The sequence below is a fragment of the Trichechus manatus genome, unplaced genomic scaffold (genome assembly GCF_000243295.1).
Source record: "Trichechus manatus latirostris isolate Lorelei unplaced genomic scaffold, TriManLat1.0 scaffold00122, whole genome shotgun sequence".
Taxonomy (NCBI): Eukaryota; Metazoa; Chordata; class Mammalia; order Sirenia; family Trichechidae; genus Trichechus; species Trichechus manatus.
In genome coordinates this window covers 8,423,484-8,444,728 of record NW_004444058.1, presented here as the reverse complement: position 1 = coordinate 8,444,728, position 21,245 = coordinate 8,423,484, and the positions used below count along the sequence as shown (strand labels likewise).

General features: G+C 39.3%; 1 protein-coding gene across 1 annotated transcript in view; it reads right to left on the bottom strand.

The window, feature by feature from the left end:
* Positions 1-4,189: 4,189 nt before the first annotated feature.
* The window catches only part of LOC101361290 (zinc finger protein 420-like), a 27,292-nt gene continuing 10,236 nt past the window's right edge, over positions 4,190-21,245 (bottom strand). Inside the window, 5 exon segments of the mRNA XM_023738778.1 lie at positions 4,190-4,690; positions 4,692-4,767; positions 4,770-6,268; positions 6,619-6,769; positions 8,531-8,654. Coding sequence (XP_023594546.1) covers positions 4,546-4,690; positions 4,692-4,767; positions 4,770-6,268; positions 6,619-6,769; positions 8,531-8,654 — 1,995 coding nt within the window. The 3' untranslated portion in view covers positions 4,190-4,545.

Sequence of the window (21,245 nt, the reverse complement as noted above, 5' to 3'; positions counted from 1 at the left end):
GATCTTTTGTTCTTTTTTTCTAACTCCACTGTTTTAAGAACTGTTTCTTTAATGTCTTTTTTACAGTCTGAACACCTATACCCTCCCCAAACTCTCACATGTGCTTTCTCTTCAGTACAGTGCCATACATACTTACATTTATCGTTTTTGTTGTTGTTAGGTGCTGTAGATTGTGTTCTGACTTGTAGTGACTCTATATACAACAGAAAACACTGCCCTTTCCTGCACCATCCTTACAGTCATTGCTGTGTTTGAGCACATTGTTGCAGCTGTGTCAATCCATCTTGTTGACGGACTTCCTTTCTTTTGATGACTCTTTACCAAGCATGACGTCCTTCTCCATGGACTGGTCCTTCCTAATAACATGTCCGAAGTATGTGAGACAAAGTCTCACCATCCTTGCTTCTAAGGAGCATTCTTGCTGTACTTCTTCCAAGACAGATTTGTTTGTTCTTCTGGCAGTTGTTGGCATATTGTTTTCTTCACTAGTACCATAATTCAAAGGCATCATTTGGACTTCCTTATTCATAGTGTAGCTTTCGGATCCATATAAGGTAACTGAAAATCCCATTGCTTGGGTTAGATGTACCTTACTCTTCAAAGGAACATCTTTCCTTTTTAACATTTTAAAGGGGTCTTTTGCAACAGATTTGCCCAATGCAATATGTTGATTTCTTGACTGCTACTTCCATGGGCGGTGTGGATCCAAGTAAAACGAAATTCTTGACAACTTCCACATGTCCTGCAACATATTCATGATCATTGGTATGTTTGGCTCCATTGTTGTGGCTATTAGGGCAATACATCTCATTCAGGGTTACCATCGTTTTTACCCCTCTACTGTACCAAACAGGATATACTTTTGTATCATCTGTATTTCTGAAAGCATGGTAAGCAATATTTTCCACCTTAATATAGAGAGAAGTAACCCAATGTAAAAAAATTATTCTATGCAAAGTGTTGGAATGCCTCTGACATTGATGGAGTAGTCAGGGCATAAAGTGTAGCACCTTCTAAGAAGGTGACTCAAGGTGTGAGGCTCAAAACACCCACCATGTAAAAATAAGCACTACTTCTACCCAAACTCCAGAGAGACGGGGCTGGAGACTGAATTAAATCATATGACCAATGATTCAATCACTCGTGCCTTTGTTAAAAAAAAGAAGTATAAAACTCTGGACACTGAAGGTCAGGTGAGCTTCCTGGTTGGTGACAGACATCTATACGTGGGGGGAGGGAGGGTATAAAGTATCCTTGAGACATGGAAGATTCCTTTTTGAGACCCTCCCAAACCTCGCCACGTCTCTTCTTTATGGTGATTCTGATTTGTATCCTTTTCGCTAAAATCTAAGTACAGAACTTCCTGAGTCATTTTAACAAATTATTGTACCCAATGAGTAGAGGCCACCCTCAAATTTCAGCCAGTTGGAAATACTGATGGCCCTGGGAGCCCCCAAACTTGTGGCGTCTGAAGTGTTGGGCAGTTGTGTATCTCTAGAGGATTATACCATTTAACTTATGAGATCAGATCTTCCTCCAGGTGCTTAGAGACAGAAGAACTGCATTTGCAGTTGATATCAAGGGACCATATAGAGTGGATATCAGAAAAAAAGCACAGGAACAGACACTTTAAGCCCACAACAGAAAGGAAAAGCAGGTTGGCAACTAAGAATGAAGAGTTGGTGCGGCACAGTTTCTTTTTTTAATGGCCTTTCTGGCCGTGATCTTGTAACACTCAAAAAATATTTGGGTAAGACTATGCAAATAAGGTGCCTGTGCCATCCCACTAAGCTTAAAAAGAGCCAAGTCCACAAGTTGAGGGTGAGGAATCACTACCATAAAGAGCCTGTGGTGGAGTGTGTAGGCTGGACCCGGGATCACTGTGCTGAGAACCTCCTAGACCCAGGAGACAGCTGTAACACTGGAGGTGGCACAAGACAGCAACGTGGGACCAGCAGCAGTGACATGGAGCCAGCAGATGGCTGTTGGTGGCTCACCAAGCCAGAGTGAAAGAGCTGAGTGCCTTGGGACAGGGGGCTTCCTGGTGGAATGGCGTGCCTCTGGGCACTCAACAGCAATGCTGAAGTTTCAACCCTTGCCCGAGTAGGCAGAGGCCAGGCCCAAGTAGGGCCACACAACAGAGACCTGCCTGCGGGCATGGCTGAGAAGTCTGACCCAAGATTTGTATTTTTAGTTGTTCCTGTTACTTCCAAGTTGATCCTGATCCCAAATTGTAACCTATTACTTCCCCCAATAAACTACATAATTTTGAGTATGGTGAGTTCTGTGTGGCCCTCACAACAAATGAAGAATCCCAGCAAAGAAGTAGTGTTGTACGAGAGACAGCTGGTGTCAGAAATTGTAAAAAAAAATTTGGGAAGTGTAGGTATGTCTGACCTCTGGATCACAAGAATCAGCTTTGGGCAAATTCTGATGTTGATTTGCTCTTCTCCTCCTCATGAACTTAGACATAGTCTGATGTCACACCATTTTAAATTTTTGTTGTTAGGAGCTTAGAAACTCATGGAAAACCAACATAATACAAACCCGTGTTTTAGCATTCTCGTTATCTACTTTTTGCTTCTGCTACATTATCGCTTTTGCTTGCTCTTCGATAATAGGCCTTATATTTCTCCTTGGTCAGTTCCCAGTGTGTGGAGGACATCAGAGGAAGAAGGGCTTCCCTTTCAGGTTCCAGTGTGGTCACTTCCCAGGCTCCCAGTGGGGACCCTTTTGTACCCAATTTATTCCATGTGGGTTCTCCAGTGCTGACCTACTGCATGATGCACCATTTAGACGTTACAAGTTTTCTCCAACTCAGTTTGGGCAATGGTGACATAGCCTGGAAACTCATACACTTGGGATTGTGGCCAAATCTAGATGAAACAGTCCACACCCTCTCAGCAAATATGGGGCTGCCTATCAGGTGAGTTGCCCCCGCCAACTTAATTCCCTAAAGCCAATAGCACATGAAAGTGTGCTAAATTACTCCCAAAATAGCCTCTACAGATCCCAGCAACAACTGGAATTATACACATATAAAATGGCGCAGCCCCTTTGAAAAACTGGTTTGTATAAATGTAAACATAAAACTATCATATGACATAGCAATCTTCACTCATAGGGATATATGCAAAAATAAAAATAAAATTTATGTTCACATAACCTGTGCATAGATGTTTTTAGTAGTTTTATTCACAAAAAGGAAACACAAATATCCTTTCACTGGTATATGCACAAAGTGAGATATGTGTATACAATACTATATGACAATAAAAAGGAACAAACTATCAATACATCCATCAACATACGTAAATCTCAAATTCATTATGGTAAATGAAAGAAGCCCGAATTTAAAAGCTACACATTAAATAACTAGTATACGGACAGTTGTTAAGAATTCAAATTGAGGGGAAGGTTTGACTAAAAAGGGGTAGGACTATGGAATACTTGGAGGTAAAAGCTGTTCTGTGCTTTCCTTGTGGCACTGATTATTTGAACTGATGTTTATTAAAACTCATATTACTGTATGTTCCAAAAGTAAATTATCATTTTTAAATTTAAAAAATAATGCAACTTATGTAAAATGTTCGGTACAACACTGCACATACAATAACAATCAGAATCTTTTAGAAAATGCTACTTTTCATACAAAAAAGGCTAAAAAAAATACCCAAACTAACAACTGTGGTGGGAATTTAAATTATTTATGGATTTTCCTCATGATTTACTGTTAAAATCAAATATTCTATGAGAACGTATTGCATTAGAATGTGAAGTACAAAAACTTTAAAAACACACCTGTTAAACATAAAACACGTCTCAAGATATCGATAGGTTAATGACATTTTGTAGTAAAGAAAATTTGAATATAACAAAAACTAAATGACATTTTAATACTTATTTAAAGCCATGTGCTACAACTGAAAAGGTGCTTTGGCTTCAAATACAGTCTCTGTGATGTCTCATAGGGGTCCTAAGAATGGACAATGAGGGTTTCCCTTGTCTTTTACATTCATAGGGTCAATCCACAGTGTAATAAATTACATTTTGTAAGAATTCCGGACACTCGTAGATGTTTCCATGTTCCTTACATATATGTGACTTACCTCAAATGTGATACATCACGTATTTAATAGAAGTATAGTTAAGGCTTTCCCATATGTGTGAATCTTCACAATCTTGGATAGTATGAGGGGCATAACAAAACCTTTCCCATAAAGCTTTTTTTACATTACTTGGTTTCTATCCCATGTATTTTTTGTTTTTAAAAAAGATAAGGGATGACTGAAGCTTTCCAACACTACTTACACATGTATTTTCTTTCTGGTAAGCCTTCCACATGTCTCCAAAAGGCTGAAAGAGAACTGAAGAGTTTCTCTCATTCCTTACGTACATGAAGTCTCTCTCCAGTGTGAGTTCTTATATGTTTAGAAAGGCATGAAAAATAAGACTTCTTCACAATCTTTACATTCATATCTCTCCACCATGACTTTTGTGTTCCTCGAGATAAGAAGGAATAGCAAAGGCTTTTTGCACATTCTCTTAATCAAAAGGCCTCACTCCACTGTGAATTCTTGTATGTGTTGTGAGGTGTGACGACTGCCTAAAGGTTCTCCCACATTCCTTACATACATAAGGTCTCTCTCCAGTGTGAGCTCTTTTATGTACAGTAAGATGTGAGGAGTGGCAAGGCTTTTCCACATTCCTTACATTCATAAAGCTTGTCTCCACTGTGAGTTCTTACATGGCCAGAGAGGGTTGAGGACTAAAGGCTTTCCCATATTCCTAACATTCATAAGGCCTCTCTCCACTGTGACTTCTCATATGCCTAGTGAGCTGTGAGGAACGACTAAAGGCTTTCTCACATTGCTTACATACATAAGGTCTATCTCCAGTGTGAGCTCTTTTATGTATAGTGAGATATGAGGAATGATTAAAAGCTTTTCCACATTCCTTACATTCATAAGGCCTCTCTCCACTGTGAGTTCTTATATGGCCAGAGAGGGTTGAGGACTGACTAAAGGCTTTCCCACATTCCTTACATTCATAAGGCCTCTCTCCATTGTGAGTTCTCATATGCCTAGTGAGCTGTGAGAAACAACTAAAGGCTTTCCCACACTGAATACATTCATAGGGCCTCTCTCCACTGTGAGTTCGTACATGTGCAGTCAGGCGTGAGAAACAAGTAAAGGCTTTCCCACATTCCTTACATGCAAAAGGCCTCTCTCCAGTGTGAGTTCTTATATGATAAGAGAGAGTTGAGGACCGACTATATGATTTCCCACATTCATTACATACATAAGGCCTCTCTCCACTGTGAGTTCTCATATGTCTAGTGAGGTATGGGAGGCAACCAAAGACTTTCCCACATTCCTTACATTCATAAGGCCTCTCTCCACTGTGTGTTCTTTCATGTTGAGTGAGGTGTGAGGACCGACTAAAGGCTTTCCCACATTCTTTACATTCGTAAGGCCTCTCTCCACTGTGTGTTCTTCTATGTTGAATTAGGGATGAGGCCTGCTTAAATGCTTTCCCACATTCCTTACATTCATAAGGCCTCTGTCCACTGTGAATCTTTATATGGTTACAGAGGAATGAGGAACGACTAAAGGCTTTCCCACATGCCTTACATTCATAAGGCCTCTCTCCACTGTGAGTTCTCATGTGTATAGTGAGGTTTGAAGAATGTCTAAAGGCTTTCCCACATTCCTTACATTCGTAAGGCCTCTCTCTACTGTGTGTTCTTATATGGATAGTGAGGCTTGAAGAAAAACTAAAGGCTTTGCCACATTCCTTACATACATAAGGCCTCTCTCCACTGTGAGTTCTCATATGGGTAATGAGGTCTGAGGATTGACTAAAAGCTTTACTACATTCCTTGCATTCATAAGGCCTCTCTCTACTGTGAGTTCTTATATGTTTAGTTAGCGATGAGGAACAACAGGGCTCCCCACAATCCTTACAAAGTTTCTCTCCAGTAAGTGTTCTCAAATAAGGTTTTATGAAAGAAGGCCAACTGCAGGCTTCTTCACATCCCTTACAATAATAAGCTTTGTATCCAGTGTGAGAGCTGATGTGATGCTTAAATGTATGATCCTTGAAGGCTTTTCCACACTCAGAACATTCAGAAGCATTTACTCCAGCAGTTCTTTTGAGCCTAGTAAGATTTTCAATCTGGCTGAAAGTTTTTCCACACTGATTACCTTCTTTATATTTCGTTACTTTATCTTGTTTACTTGCTCCGAGGCTCTCTAACATATATTTTCTGTTGAAAACAGGGAGTATGTTGTTAGAATTAATTTTTTCTTTACCACTTCATAATTAGCATACACTGAATATGCATTTTCTGCCCGGCATTGTCTCATGTTGCATAGGTTCAACCATCTCAGAATGTTACTATTACTTTCAGTTTATAAATAATGGGGCTTTATGATAATTGTATACAGGTAAAACATGCCTCAAATACTCAATATCTGATAGACATTTATGGAAATATTGTGAAAATAAGGTGAACTCATAATTTTAAAGTTCTACACACACATCTACACGCACAAAAATGTCTTGACACATTAAGACTGTCTCCTAAGGCATTGCTTACTGTCACATGTATGATACCTGAAACGCCTTTCCTGGTTTTTGTGCTGATTTTCATAGTCAAGGAATTCACAGATTTCTCCTACCACAGGCGAGCAGGAATCATTCTCCATGAATCGCACTATTATGTGTTCAATGGATAACTTTTGTCCATTATTATCCTGATGAGAAACTGACACAATAATTTTAAGTGGTTTCGTAGTTCATAATATGAAACAAAACAGTAAGAAAATATTATGAGGAACAAGGCACCTGTGAGGAAAGAAAGACTGCAGCAGCTGGCTCTTCCAAGATTTTGATAAAGGTCGAAAGAGTAAGAAATTTACTAGGAAATAATTCCATGATGATTGAGAGTGATGGTGGGGGTCATGGATTAAATTATGTTCCCCCAAAAATGTGTGTATCAGTTTGGCTACGCCATGAGTCCCAGTATTGTGTGGTTGCCGTCAATTTTATAATAGTAATTTTATATTAAAGAGGCTTTGGGTGGGATTGCAACTCCACCCTTACCCAGGTCACATCCTGATCGAATGTAAAGTGAGTTTCCCTCGGGTGTGGCCTGCACCACCTTTTTATCTCTCAAGAGATGAAAGGGAAGCAAGCTGAGTTGGGGACCTCATACCACCAAGAAAGCAGTACCAGGAGAAGAGCGCATCCTTTGAACCCAGGGTCCCTGCGCGGAGAAACTCCCAGTCAGGGGAAAGACTGATGATGAGAAGGCCGATGGAGACAGAAAGACTTCCCCTGGAGCTGACACCCTGAATTTGGACTTTTAGCCTACTTTTCTGTGAGGAAATAAACTTGTCTGTTAAAGCCATCCACTTGTTATTTCTGTTATAGCAGCACTAGAAGACAAAGACAGTGAGTAGAAACCAAGCCAAACACCACTGGCGTTGAGTCAATTTTGACTCACAGCAATCTTATAGGATACAGTAGCTGCCCCATAGGGTTTCCAAGGCTGTAATTACTATGGAAGCAGACTGCCACATCTTTCTCCTGTGGAGAAGCTCATAGGTTTGAACTGCAACTTCTCAGGAGCCAAAAGCCTTAACCACTGTGCCATCAGGTCTCCTGTTAGTGACTAAACTAGGGTGATATTAGGACAACAAAACAAAAAGGTTTTGCAAACAATGGAAGTGTGTAACGGTAATTTTAAAAGAGGAAATGAGGAAGGTCTTTTCCCGGAAACACAGAAGACATAAGAGGATTGATGAAAAATAAAAAAAGTGAGCTCACATATGTGTGGAAGTTCAGCCCCTTCAAAGCAAAAGAGACTTTTTTGAGTTGATTTCTTCTAATGTAATGCCACCCAGTAGGGCTGTTCCTTCAAAGTATTCTTGCCTTCCTTTGCTCCCAGGCACGTTGGGGGTCAAATAAGTCCTATCTCCACTCTCATATCTTTCTCTTGCTTCAAAGAAAAAATACGGTGGCTGATATGCTGCTAATCAGGAAAGATCATTAGGGCAGACAGAGGGGCAAATTGTGCCAATGCTTCCGTCTCTAGGGTCTCTAGAAATAAGACAGTTGTGGTTTTATTCGCAGAAAAATAATCATGTCAAATGGTAATATACACAGTAAAACTCTAAAGAGGTCCAACACAGAAAAATAATCGTATCAAATTGGTTACATAGTAAAACTTTAACATGGTATTAATGCACAAATCTTTCATTGCCCCAAAACTGACCACTGCAGCTAATGCTCACGCTTAAGCACTTACAGAGTATCAAGATTTTAACCACCAGAGAAAAAAGAGAAGTTTAATACATAAGATTTTTACTTTTATGGGGAAACTGCTAGAATCTAAGCTCCAAGAGGGCAGTGAAAACGTCTGTTTGCCAATATATTCCTATTCCTCAATCCAAATTCTATAAGGTCAAAGAGAATAATATATTTATCTTAAAGAACTAAATAAGAATAATGAATCCATTCTTACCTGAATCCAGGTTCCTGAAGGTTTCCACCATTACATCTTTGTAGAGTTTCCTCTGAGAAAAATCCAACAAAGCCCACTCTTCCTGAGTAAAGTCCATGGCCACATCTTCGAATACCACTGAGTCCTAAAACATCATATATATTCTGGATAAGCAAGGTACCACATTCTCCAATGTGTGCAAAAGGATGGGTGAGGCAGACAGTTCTCAGGAACCAAGAATTTATAGAGATCTCACATCATTTGGTGTTCCCTTCAGAGTTTGAACATTAGGCTCATCCCTTTACTGTTTGCATTTATCTCCTAACAGTATCTTATTTCATAGATTTAACAATATTTCTAACACACTGAGCTTATCTCTCCAGTTTGATCAATTCCAGTCTTATTCATATCTATACTTATGATACAGAACAGCTAGAACGCATAGCAGAAGGGAAAGAAATCCTAGGCCAATGAAATATCTATTTCCACATTTAGGTCATTTCCTTGTGGAAAAAAAATCACCCCCTTCTGTAAGACCTATCAGAACACTCAACAAATGAAGCAAAGGGTGCAAGCAGATTGAGATACCCAGTCCTGCATCATGCCCACAATCACTGTTATGCTTGAGCCCATTGTTGCAGCCACTATATGAATCCATCTCACTGAGGGTCTTCCTCTTTTTCACTGACCCTGTACTTTACTAAGCATGATGTACTTCTCCAGGGACTGATCCTTCCTAACAACATGGCCAAAGTATGTAAGATATAGTCTTTCCCATCCTTGCTACTAAGGAGCATTCTAGTTGTACTTTTTCCAAGACAGATTTGTTCGTTCTCTTGGCAGTCTATGGTATATTCAACATTCTTTGCTAACACAATTTGAAGACGTCAATTCTTCAGTCTCCTTACTGTCCAGCTTTTGCGTGAATATGACGTAACTGAAAATACTATCGTTTGGGTCAAGCACACCTTAGTCTTCAAGGTGACATCTTTGCTTTTCAACACTTTAGAGGTCTTTTGCAGCAGATTTGCCCAATGTCATGCATCTTGTGATTTCTTGACTGCTGCCTCCATGGGTGATGATTGTAGATCCAAGTAAAGTGAAATCCTTGACAAGTTCATTCTTTTTTCCATTTATCATGATGTTGCTTATTGGTCCAGTCGTGAGGATTTTTGCTTTCTTACGTTGAGGTGTAATCCATACTGAAGGCTGTGATCTTTGATTTTCATCAGTAAGTGCTTCCAGTCCTCTTCACTTTCAGCAAACAAGTTTGTATCATCTGCATAACACAGGTTGTTAATGAGTCTTTCTCCAATCCTGATGCCCCGTTCTTCTTTATAGACTCCAGCTTCTCAGATTATCTGCTCAGCATATAGACTGAATAGATATGGTGAAAGGATACAACCCTGATGAACACCTTTCCTGACTTTACACCATGCAGTATCCCTTTTGTTCTGTCTGAACAACTGTCTCTTAAATTATGTACAGGTTCTTCATGAGCGTAATGAATTATTCTGGAATTCCTATCCTTCACAGTGTTATCCATAATTTGTTGTGATCCACATAGTGGAGTGCCTTTACATAGTCAATAAAACACACGTAAACATCTTTCTGGTATTTTCTGCTTTAAGCCAGGATCCATCTGACATCAGCAATGATATCCCTGGTTGCACATCCTCTTATGAAGTCGGCCTGAATTTCTGGCAGTTCTGTCGATATACTGCCGCGGCCGCTTTTGAATGATCTTCAGCAAAATTTTACTTGTGTGTGATATTGATATTGTTCGATAATTTCTGCATTCAGTTTGATCACCTTTCTTGGGAATAGACATAAATATGGATCTTCTCCAGTTGGTTGGCCAGGTAGCTGTCGTCCAGATTTCTTGGCACAGGTGAGTGAGCACTTCCAGCGCTGCATCCATTTGCTGGAATATCTCAATTGATATTCCATCAATTCCTGGAGCATTGTTTCTTGCCAATTCCTTCAGTGCAGCTTGGACTTCTTCCTTCAGTACCATTGGTTCCTGATCATATGCTACTTCCTGAAATGGTTAAATGTCAACCAATTCTTTTTGGTATAATGACTCTGTGTATTCCTTCCATCTTCTTTTGATGCTTCCTGCATCATTTAATATTTTCCCCATAGAATCCTTCACTGTTGCAATTCGAGGCTTGAATTTTTTCTTCAGTTCTTTCAGCTTGAGAAATGCAGAGCGTGTTATTTCCTTTTGGTTTTCTATCTCCAGCTCTTTGCACAAGTCATTATAATAATCTGGTTTGTCTTCTCGAGCCACTCTTTGAAATCTTCTGTTCACCTCTTTTACTTCATTTTTTTCCCTTTGCTTTAGCTACTCGATGTTGAAGAGCAAGTTTCAGAGTCTCTTCTGACATTCATTTTGGTGTTTTCTTTCCTGTCTTTTTAATCACCTTTTATTTTCTTCATTCATGATATGCTTGATGTCATCCCACAACTCATCTGGTCTTTGGTCATTAGCGTCAATGAGTCAAATCTATTCTTGCGATGGTCTCTAAATTCAGATGGGATATACTCAAGGTCGTACTTTGGCTCTCATGAAATTCTTCTAATTTTCTTCAGGTTTAACTTGAACTTACATATGAGCAATTGATGGGCTGTTCCACAGTCGGCCTCTGGCCTTGTTCTGATGATGATACTGAGCTTTTGTATCGTTTCTTTCCACAGATGTAGTCACTTTCATTCCCATATTTCATGTGTATAGTTGCCCTTCATGTTGTTGAAGAAAGCTATTTATAATGAAAAAATCTTTGTCTTGCAAAATTCAATCATGCAATCTCTGGTATCGTTTGTATCTCTAAGGCCATATTTTCCAACTACAAATCCTCGTTTCCCGCTTTTACATTCTAATCATCAGTAATTATCAACGCGTTCTGATTACATGTTTGATCAATTTCAGATTGCAGAAGTTGGTAGAAATCTTCAATTTCTTCATTTTTGGCTTTAGTGCTTATTGTGTAAATTTGAGTAACAGTTGTATTAACTGGTCTTCCCTGTAGGTGTATCCACCACTAGCAGAGCTGTACTTGAGGATAGATCTTGAAATGTTCTTTTTGACAATGAATGCAACACCATTCCTCTTCAAGTTGTCATTCTTGGCATAGTAGAACATATGAATGTCTGATTCAAAATTCCAATACCAGTCCATTTCAGCTCACTAATGCCTAGGATATTGATGTTTACGCATTCCATTTCATTTTTGACGATTTCCAATTTTCCTAGATTCATAATTCCTACTTTCCACTTTCTGATTATTAATGGATGTTTGCAGATATTCTCGTTTTGAGTCATGCCACATCAGCAAATGATGGTCCAAAAGCTTGACTCCATCCACTTCATTGACTACTTTGAGGAGGTAGCTCTTCTCCAGTCATATCTGAGTGACTTCCAACCTTGGGGGCTCATCTGCACTATATCAGACAATGTTCCACTGCTGTTCATAAGGTTTTCAGAAGTAGACTATGGGTCCTTCTTCCTAGTCTGTCAGTCTGAAGCTCAGCTGAAACCTGTGCAACATGAGTGACCCTGCTATCTGAATACCGGTGGCATAGCTTCCAGCATCACAGCAACACACAAGCCCCCAGAGTACAATAAACTGATGTGGGGGGACAAGAAATTAATAACTGGGAATCACTAAAGGACTTACAGCTTTTCACTTTGTACTAACAAAGCAAGCTTGACAATCAGATTCACATACGGAAGTGATTTTGGAATTATTACACTGGAAGTGTAAACTATTATTCATATGATAAAGCTGCAATGGAAAATGTGCACCACATGCAATAACCAGATGAGTAATGTCAGCAGAGAGATGGAAACTGTTAATAAAAATCAAAAGAAAATCCTAGAAATCAAAAGCAATAAAATGAGGTATGTTTTTAATGACATCAGCAATAGATTGAACATGGCTAAGGGAATAGCTTAAAAATAGGTCGAGGGACATCCAAAACGGAAATGCGGAGAGAAAAAATGAAAAAAAGGGAGGAGGAGAATATCCAAGAACTGTGAAACAAAAGGTATAACATGTAATGAGAATACCAGAAGTAGAAGAGAAAAACTAAAAATTTGAATAAATGACTGATAATTTTACAAAATTAATGATAGATACCAAACCATAGAAATGAGTTCAGACATCAATGAACAGGATAAATGCAAAAATCTATACACTATCATATTTGAACTACGTAAAATCAAAGAAACTATATACTGAAAGATGCCAGAGGAGAAAACACACCTCACCTACACAGCAGCAAGATTACAAAGTACAGTAGACTGGCCTTCAGAAGCCACAGAATCAAGAAGATAGTAAAATAATGACCAAAAAAACAAAAACAAAAAACCACCAAAATGGAATTCTGCATACAGCAAGATTTTCCTGTAAAACTATAGACATTCTCAGACAAACCTATTTTGAAGGAATTTCTTGCCAGTATATATGTCTAGCAAGATACGTTAAAGGAAATTCTTCATAGAAGAGAAGGAAGCTGATACAGGTAAGAAACTCCAATGTATAAAAAAGGGAAGAACGTTAACAAGAAAATAAAATTTTATCTTTTTTATTCTTAATTATCCTGAAGTACAACACTGTCAATGAAAGGATAATATCCATACGCCAACAACGAAGACCAGTTAATGCAACTATTACTCAAATTTACGCACCAACTACTGAGGCCAAAAATGAAGAAATTGAAAATTTTTACCCACTTAGGCAGTCTGAAATTGATCAAATATGCAATCAAGATACATTGATAATTATTGGTGATGAGAATGTGAAAGTTGAAAACAAAGAAGGATTGGTCGTTGGAAAATATGGCCTTGGTGACAGAAGCAATGCCAGAGATCGCATGATAGAATATTGTAAGACCAACAACTTCTTCAATGTAATACCTTTTCTCAACAACATAAACAGCAACTATACACGTGGACCTCACTGGATGGAATATAAAGGAATCAAATCAACTACATCTGTGGAAAGAGACAATGGAAAAACCCAATATCATCAGTCAGAACAAGGCCAGACATCAATTGCTCCTATGCAAGTTCAAGTTGAAGAAAATTAGAACAATTTCGTGAGAGGTAAAGTACAACCTTGAGTACATTCCATCTGAATTTGGAGACCATCTCAAGAATAGATTTGTGTGTGGAAAACTAATGATCGAAGACCAGACAAATCGTGGAATTACTTCAAGGACATCATACGCGAAAAAAGCAAGAAGCCATTAAAAACGAAAGAAAGAAAAGACAAAAATGGATGTCAGAAAAGACTCTGAAAGCTGCCTTTGAACGCAGAGTAAATACGGTGAAAGGAAAAAATGATGAAGTACAATAGCTGAACAGAAAATTTCAAAGGGCAGCTCGAGAAAACAAAAGTATCCTACTGACATGTGGAAAGACCTGGAGATAAACAACCAAAAAGGAAGAACACTCTTGGCATTTCTTAAGCTGAAAGAACTAAAGAATATATTCAAGCCTTGAGTTGCAATAATGAAGGATTCTATGGAGAAAATATTAAACGATGCAGGAAGCATCAAAAGAAGATGGAAGGAATACAGTCACTGTACCAAAAATAATTGGTTGACCTACAACCATTTCAGGATATTGCATATGATCAAGAACCAATGGTATTGAAGGAAGAGGTCCAAGCTGCACTGAATGCAGAAGCAAAAAACAAGGCTCCAGGAATTGACAGAATACCAATTGATATGTTTCAACAGATAAAGCCCTGAAAGTGCTCACTCATCTGTGTAAAAAAATTTGGAAGACAGCTACCTAACCAACTGGAAGAGATCCATATCTGTACCCATTCCAAAGAAAGGTGATCCAACAGAATGCGAAAATTGTCCAACAGTATCATTAATATCGCACACATGTAAACTTTTGCTGAAGATCATTCAAAAGTGGTTACAGCAGTACATGGAAAGGGAGCTGCCAGAAATTCAAGCCGGATTCAGAAGAGGACGTGGAACAAGGGATATCATAGCTGATGTCAAATGTATCATGGCTGAAAGCAGAGAATACCAGAAAGATGTTTACCTGTGCTTCATTGACTATGCGAAGGCATTCCACTGTGTGGCTCATAACAAATTACAGATAACATTGCAATGAATGGGAATTCCAGAACACTTAACTGTGCTCATGAAGAACCTATATATAGACCAAGAGACAGTCATTTGAACACAATAGGATACTCCACGGTTTAAAGTCAAGAAAGGTGTGTGTCAGGGTTGTATCCTTTCACCATACTTAATCTGTATGATCAAATTATCCAAGAAGCCGGAGTATATGAAGAAGAACACGGCATCAGGACAGGAAGAAGATTCATTAACAACCTGAGTTATGCAGATGACACAACCTTGCTTGCTGGAAATGAAGAGGGCTTGAAGCAATTACTCATCAAGATCAAAGACCAAAGCCTTCAGTATGGATTACACCTCAACATAAAAAACAGAAATTATCACAACTGGACCAATAAGCAATATCATGATAAATGACGCGAATAAAGTTGTCAAGGATTTCATTTTACTTAAATCCACAATCAACGCCCATGGAAGCATCAGTCAAGAAATTAAATGACGCACTGCATTGGGCAAATCTGCAAAAGACCTCTTTAAAGACTTCAAAAGCAAAGATACCACTTTAAAGACTAATGTGCGGCTAGGCCTGACAAAGACGTATCTCAGCTCTAGTGACATCACATCCTCACTACCAGGCTTTTCCAAGGATGTATCTCAGCTCTAATGCATCTCATCCTCACTGCCAGGTCTGACAAAGATGAGCTCAGGTCTAGTGACATCACATCCTCACTGCCAGGCCTTTCCAAGGAAGAGCTCAGCTCTCATGAGACCAGGAAAGACAGCATGTGACTAAGACCCAGGAAGACGGCCTAAGGCAGAGGCTCTGGGAATGGGACTCTGTGTTTGTGGTGGTACTGATTTTGGATCAGTTTAAAGACTCCCTCACCTACCTGGAGGAGACACGTCTCATTTTGAATGAAGCATTATTCATTAAAAATAGTATCACAAGCAAAATGTTAATTTTTATCCCCACTACATACTTTCAACTTTCAGATATAACATACAATTTCTTTTTATACCTCCAAATTCCTAGAAGGATGCTTACGTTTTGGAGCCCTTTAATAAATCTCAGTACTTCGCTCTGTTTTTCACTACAGAAAAGGAAATCCTGATGTGGTGAGCACTCACTAAATAGAAAAAACCCTGGGTTTTTAATGAACCTGTTAAGATATCTTACCCTGAGAAACAGCCTTATTTGCTCTTTAAAAAATCATGTGTTCTCTGAGATAATTCATATGTCCTTTTCTCATCCCTGAATCAATAGTTATAATTTCACAAAAACCTTTTTTTGTCCAAAAAAGAAAACAAAGACCAACGTGTGCCTGACCCAAGCCATGGTGTTTTCCATCATCTCATATGCATGTGAGAGCTGGACAATAAACAAGAATGAAGAAGCCTTTGAATTATGATGTTTGCAAAGAATATTGAATATACCATAGACGGCCGGAAGAACAAATCTGACTTGGAAGAAGTACAGCCAGATTGCTCCTTAGAAGCAAAGATGGCAAGACTTCGTCTCACATACTTTGGACATGTTATCAGGAGGGACCAGTCCCTGGAGAAGGACATCATGCTTGGTAAAGTAGGTCAGCGAAAATGAGACTCTAAACGACATGGACTGACACACTGGCTGCAACAATAGGCCCAAGCATAGCAATGATTGTGAGGGTGGCGCAGGACCAGGCAGTGTTTTGTTCTGTTGTACATAGGGTTGATCAGTCGGAACCGACTCGACAGGACTTAACAACAAAGCTCCGTGTTTCTGTACAGCTCTTTTTGTATTCGGCCTTACAGTTTCCAGAAGAACACATGGTTTCCGAAGTTCTTTAGGACAGCCGCCTTCTCCCTAACCAGTGTGAGAGAGATAATATCAGACATCTGTAATACAATTAGATTCAACTGTCACAGTCTAATTTCCATCCTGAGATTCACAAATACCCTGGATAATTTTTTTAATTTGCACATAATAGTTCTTTGTAATGTATAATACTATGGTTTTGACAAAAAAATTAGTCATGTAAACATCAAGATAGCACCATACAAAACAGTTCTGTCACCTTAAAGTGCCCTTGTGTGGCACCATTGTAGTCAACCCCTCCTCCATCCCTGATCTGTTTTCTATCCCTATATCCGTTGCCGTTGAGTCCATACCAACTCATAGTGACCCTACAGGACAGAGTAGAACTGCACCATAGAGTTCCCAAGAAACGCCTGATGGATTGGAACTGCTGACCTTTTGGTTAGCAGCCATAGCACTTTACTACACCACCAGGGTTTCCTCTATCCCTATAGTTTTCCTTTTTCTAGAATGTTGTATAAATGGAACTACAAAATATGTACATCCTTACAAAAATGCATTTAAGATTCATGTCAGTGCTTGTGTAAACTGTGTTCTCTTTATTGCTAAGTAGTATTCCATTGTAATCATGCACCAACGTATGTTAATTCACTCACTTCTTGAAGGACATGTTGATTGTTTTAGTTTTGATGATTAGGAATGAAGTTGCTATAAACATTTGCATACAGAATTTTGTATAAACATAAATTTTCCGTTCACTTGAGTAAATATCTTGGAGTGGAATGGATGAGTCATGTAACAAGTGTATGTTTAACTATAAAAAACGGCAAATTTCCAAAGCGGCTGTACTATTTTGCATTCCAACCACTGAATAAGGTTCTTGTTGCTCTTCATCATCATCAGCATTTGGAGATGTTGGTATTTAGTAATTATTAATAGGTGTGTGGTGATACTGGGTTGCTATAAGTTTGAACTGATGGTAACAGGTTTGTATTGGGTGTTAGTGATGTTTTATTGTGATTTGAATTTGCATTTCTTTAAAGACTAACAATGTGAATCTATATACTCATTTGCTATTCATATATTTTCTTTGATGGAGCATCTGTTAGGATCTTTTATGCAGTTTTTCAATTGAGTTGCTTGTTTTGTTATTTTAGTTTTAAGAGTCCTGTGTACATTTGGACACAAGTTCTTTATCAGGTATGTCATTTGTAGATCTTTTCTCCCCATCTCTGGATGTTACATTTCCTGGCCATACTCACAGTTCTGGGAGGCTATTAAGACTTTGTCCTGGCTAATGGGGAGAAGGATATAGTCTCTAACAGGGAACCTAGGGTGCAGAAGGGGAGAGTGCTGACACATCACGGGGTTGGCAACCAATGTCACAAAATAATGTGTATTAACTGTTTAGTGAGAAACTAATTTGCTATGTAAACTTCCACCTAAATCAATAAAAATATATAAAATATACATATGTATAACATTTGAGAAGTCAACATTTTTCAAGTGTACTGTTTTGTGATATCAATCACATTGATCATGCTGTGCAACCACCACCCATTATCATTGCCAAATTTCCCATCACCATAATCAGTCACTCACTGCTTCCTATAGAATGACTCCTTTAGTCTCTGTACATTTACCTTTTCTTGTTATTTAATATAAATGAGATAGTATTTGTCCTTTTGTGATTGACTTGTTTCACTCAGCATAATGTTTTCAAGGTTTATCCATATTGTAGCATGTTGGGGTAATGGTCTGCCTTTATACTTCCCGTCCAGGATCCCTAAAGTAAAGGACTTGGGCCCAGAGCATTCTCTGATAAGGAGGCTGGGAATTGGGTCGTCTTCTCTCTCCCAGTTTCTTCTCCTTATCAGAGAAACCTTCCCACTGTTCTGGGCATACAGTAACTTTCTCTTGCATATGCGTGGACACCATGTGGCATCTGGCCAACCCCACTTCTCCATCTTTTCCCATCAGGGAAGGAACAGGGTCCCTCAGACTGCGGCACAAGAAGGGGAGCATGCCAGATTGTGAGAACTGGACTGGAGAGTGGACTGAAGGGGAAACAGGCTTTGCAAGGCTGAATGTGAGTGCCCTCATGTGGTCCACTACCTCATTACTATTTCCTGAGTCTTCCTTATGTAAATCCCTGGCAGGTAGCCATTACTGTCCACTGCCACTATAAAACCTCTGCCCTCCCACTGCAGGGTGCAGACATCTGCTTTGGTCCTGCAGCTAACAGGGACCCCCTCATACGCTAAGTCTACCTAATAAAATTCCTTCACAGTCATACTGGAGTTGCCTGCCTCTTTGCTCTCGCGGCACCCTCCAATTTTGGAGGCAAACTGCAAGCTACTGGTCCATACCTGGACAGAATGTTTCAAGATTATTTCTCTCTATGGCTGAGTACTATTGCATTCTATGTAGGTGGCACACTTTGTTGTTCTATTCATCTGTTCAGTCACATTTAGGTTGTTTTCAAATTTTAGCTTTTCTGAACAGTGCTGCCATGAATATTGGTGTACGTGTCTGTTTCCTTCACTACTTTAAAGTCTCTTGGTTATATACCTACGAGTGGAATTGCTGGCTCATAGGGTAGTCTGGCTTAACTTTTTGAGAAATTTCCAAGCTGTTTTCCATAGTTGCTGTACCAGTTTGCCTTCCCAGTAACAAATGGATAAAAGTTCCAATTTTTCCGTATCATTGCCAGTATTTAATTACTTATTTTAAATTGGGTTGTTCATCTTTCTGTTATAGATTTGTTAATATATTTTGGATATTAGACCCTTATCAGATATTTGGTTCCTGGAAAATTTTTCCCAATCTGTAGGTTGTCTTTTCACTTTTTTGATAAAGTCTTTTTTTTTTTTCATTGCACTTCAGGTGAAAGCCTACAGAATACTTTCTCATGAAACAGTACTACACATATTGTTTTATGACATTGGTTAACAACCCCACAACATGTAAACCCTTTCCCTTCTCGACATTTTTTTTTTGGTGAAAATATACATAGCCAAAGATACACCATTTGAAAAATTTCTACATACACAGTTCAATGACATCGACTACGCTCTTCCAATTGTGTTTCTATCCTCACTTTAGATGAAGGTTTACAGAACAAAATAGTTTCTCATTTAACAGTTAGTACACATGTTGCCCTATGACAACGGTTAACAACCTCACAACACAACCTCACAACACATCAACACTATTCTTACTCAACCTTCGGTTCCCTACCAGCTTCCTTGTCCCCTTCTGCCTTCCGGCCCTTGTCCCTGGACTGCTGTACCTCATTAGCCCCATTTGCTTTTATGGGGCTGTCCACTCCCAGGCTGAACGGTGAACCTCGGAGATGACTTCACCACTGAGCTAAAAGGGTGTCTGGGGGCCATACTCTTGGGGTTTCTCCAGTCTCCTTTAGGCCAGTAAATCTGGTCTTTTTTTTTTTTGTGAGTTAGAATTTTGTTCTACATCCTTCTCCAGCTCTGTCCAGAACCCTCTGTTGTGATCCTGGTCAGAGCAGTCAGCGGTGGTAGCTGGGCGCCATCTAGCTGTACTGGACTCAGTCCGGTGCAGGCCTTGGTAGCTGTGGTCCATTAGTCCTTCGGACTAATCTTTCCCTTGTATCCTGTTCTCTTCATTCTCCCTTGCTCCCGAAGGGATGAGACCAGTGGAGTATCTTAGATGGCCGCTCACAAGCTTTTAAGACCCCAGACGCTACTCACCAACGTAGAATGTAGAACATTGTCTTTATAAACTGTGTTATGCCAACTGAGCTAGATGTTCCCGAGACCATGGTCCCAACAGCCCTCCACCCAGTAATTCACTCCCTCAGGAAGTTTGAACGTGTCTATGGAGCTTCCGTGACCTTTCCTTGTACAAGCTGTGCTGGTTTTCCCTGTATTGTGTACTGTCTCACCCTTCACCTTCACCCAACATACCACTTATCTATTGCCTATTTAGTATTCCCCCCATCCCTGGTAACCAACAGAGATTGTTACATTTTGTGTGTGAACTTTTTCATGGGTTTTTATAATAGAAGTCTCATACAATCTTTGCCTTTGTGATTGACTTATTTCACTCAGCATAATGTCCTCCAGTTTCATCCACGTTATGAGATGCTTCACAGATTCATCGTTGTTCTTCCTCATTGCATAGTACTCCATTGTGTGTATGTACAATAGTTGGTTTATCCATTCATCTGTTGATGGGAATCTAGGTTGTTTTGGTCATTTTGCTATTGTGAACAATGCTACCATTAACATAGGTGTGCATATGTCTATTCGAGTGACAACTCATTTCTCTAGGATATATTCCTAGGAGTGGGATTGCTGGATCGAATGATATGTCTATTTCTAGCTTGCTGAGGAAGCGCCATATCATTTTCCAAAATGGTTGTATCATTTTGCATTCCCACCACCAGTACATAAGAGTTCCGATCTCCCCGCAGCCCCTCCAACATTTGTTATTTCCAGTGTTGTTCATTCATGCCAGTAATACCGGGGTGAGATGGTATCTCATTGTGAGTTTAATCTGCATTTCTCTAATGGCTAGTGATCGCGTTTCCTCATGTGTCTGTTAGCCATCTGAATGTCTTCTTTGTGAAGTGTCTGTTCATTTCTTTTGCCCATTTTTTAATAGGATTATTTGTCTTTTTGTTGTAGAAGTGTTGGATTTTCTTGTAGATTATGGAGATTAGACTTTTGCTGACTTGTACTGTCCAAAAATTTTTTCCCAGTCTGTAGGTTCTCTTTTTCCTCTTTTGGTGAAGTCTTTTGAAGAGCATAAGTGTTTGATTTTTAGAAGATCCCAGTTATCTAGCTTATCT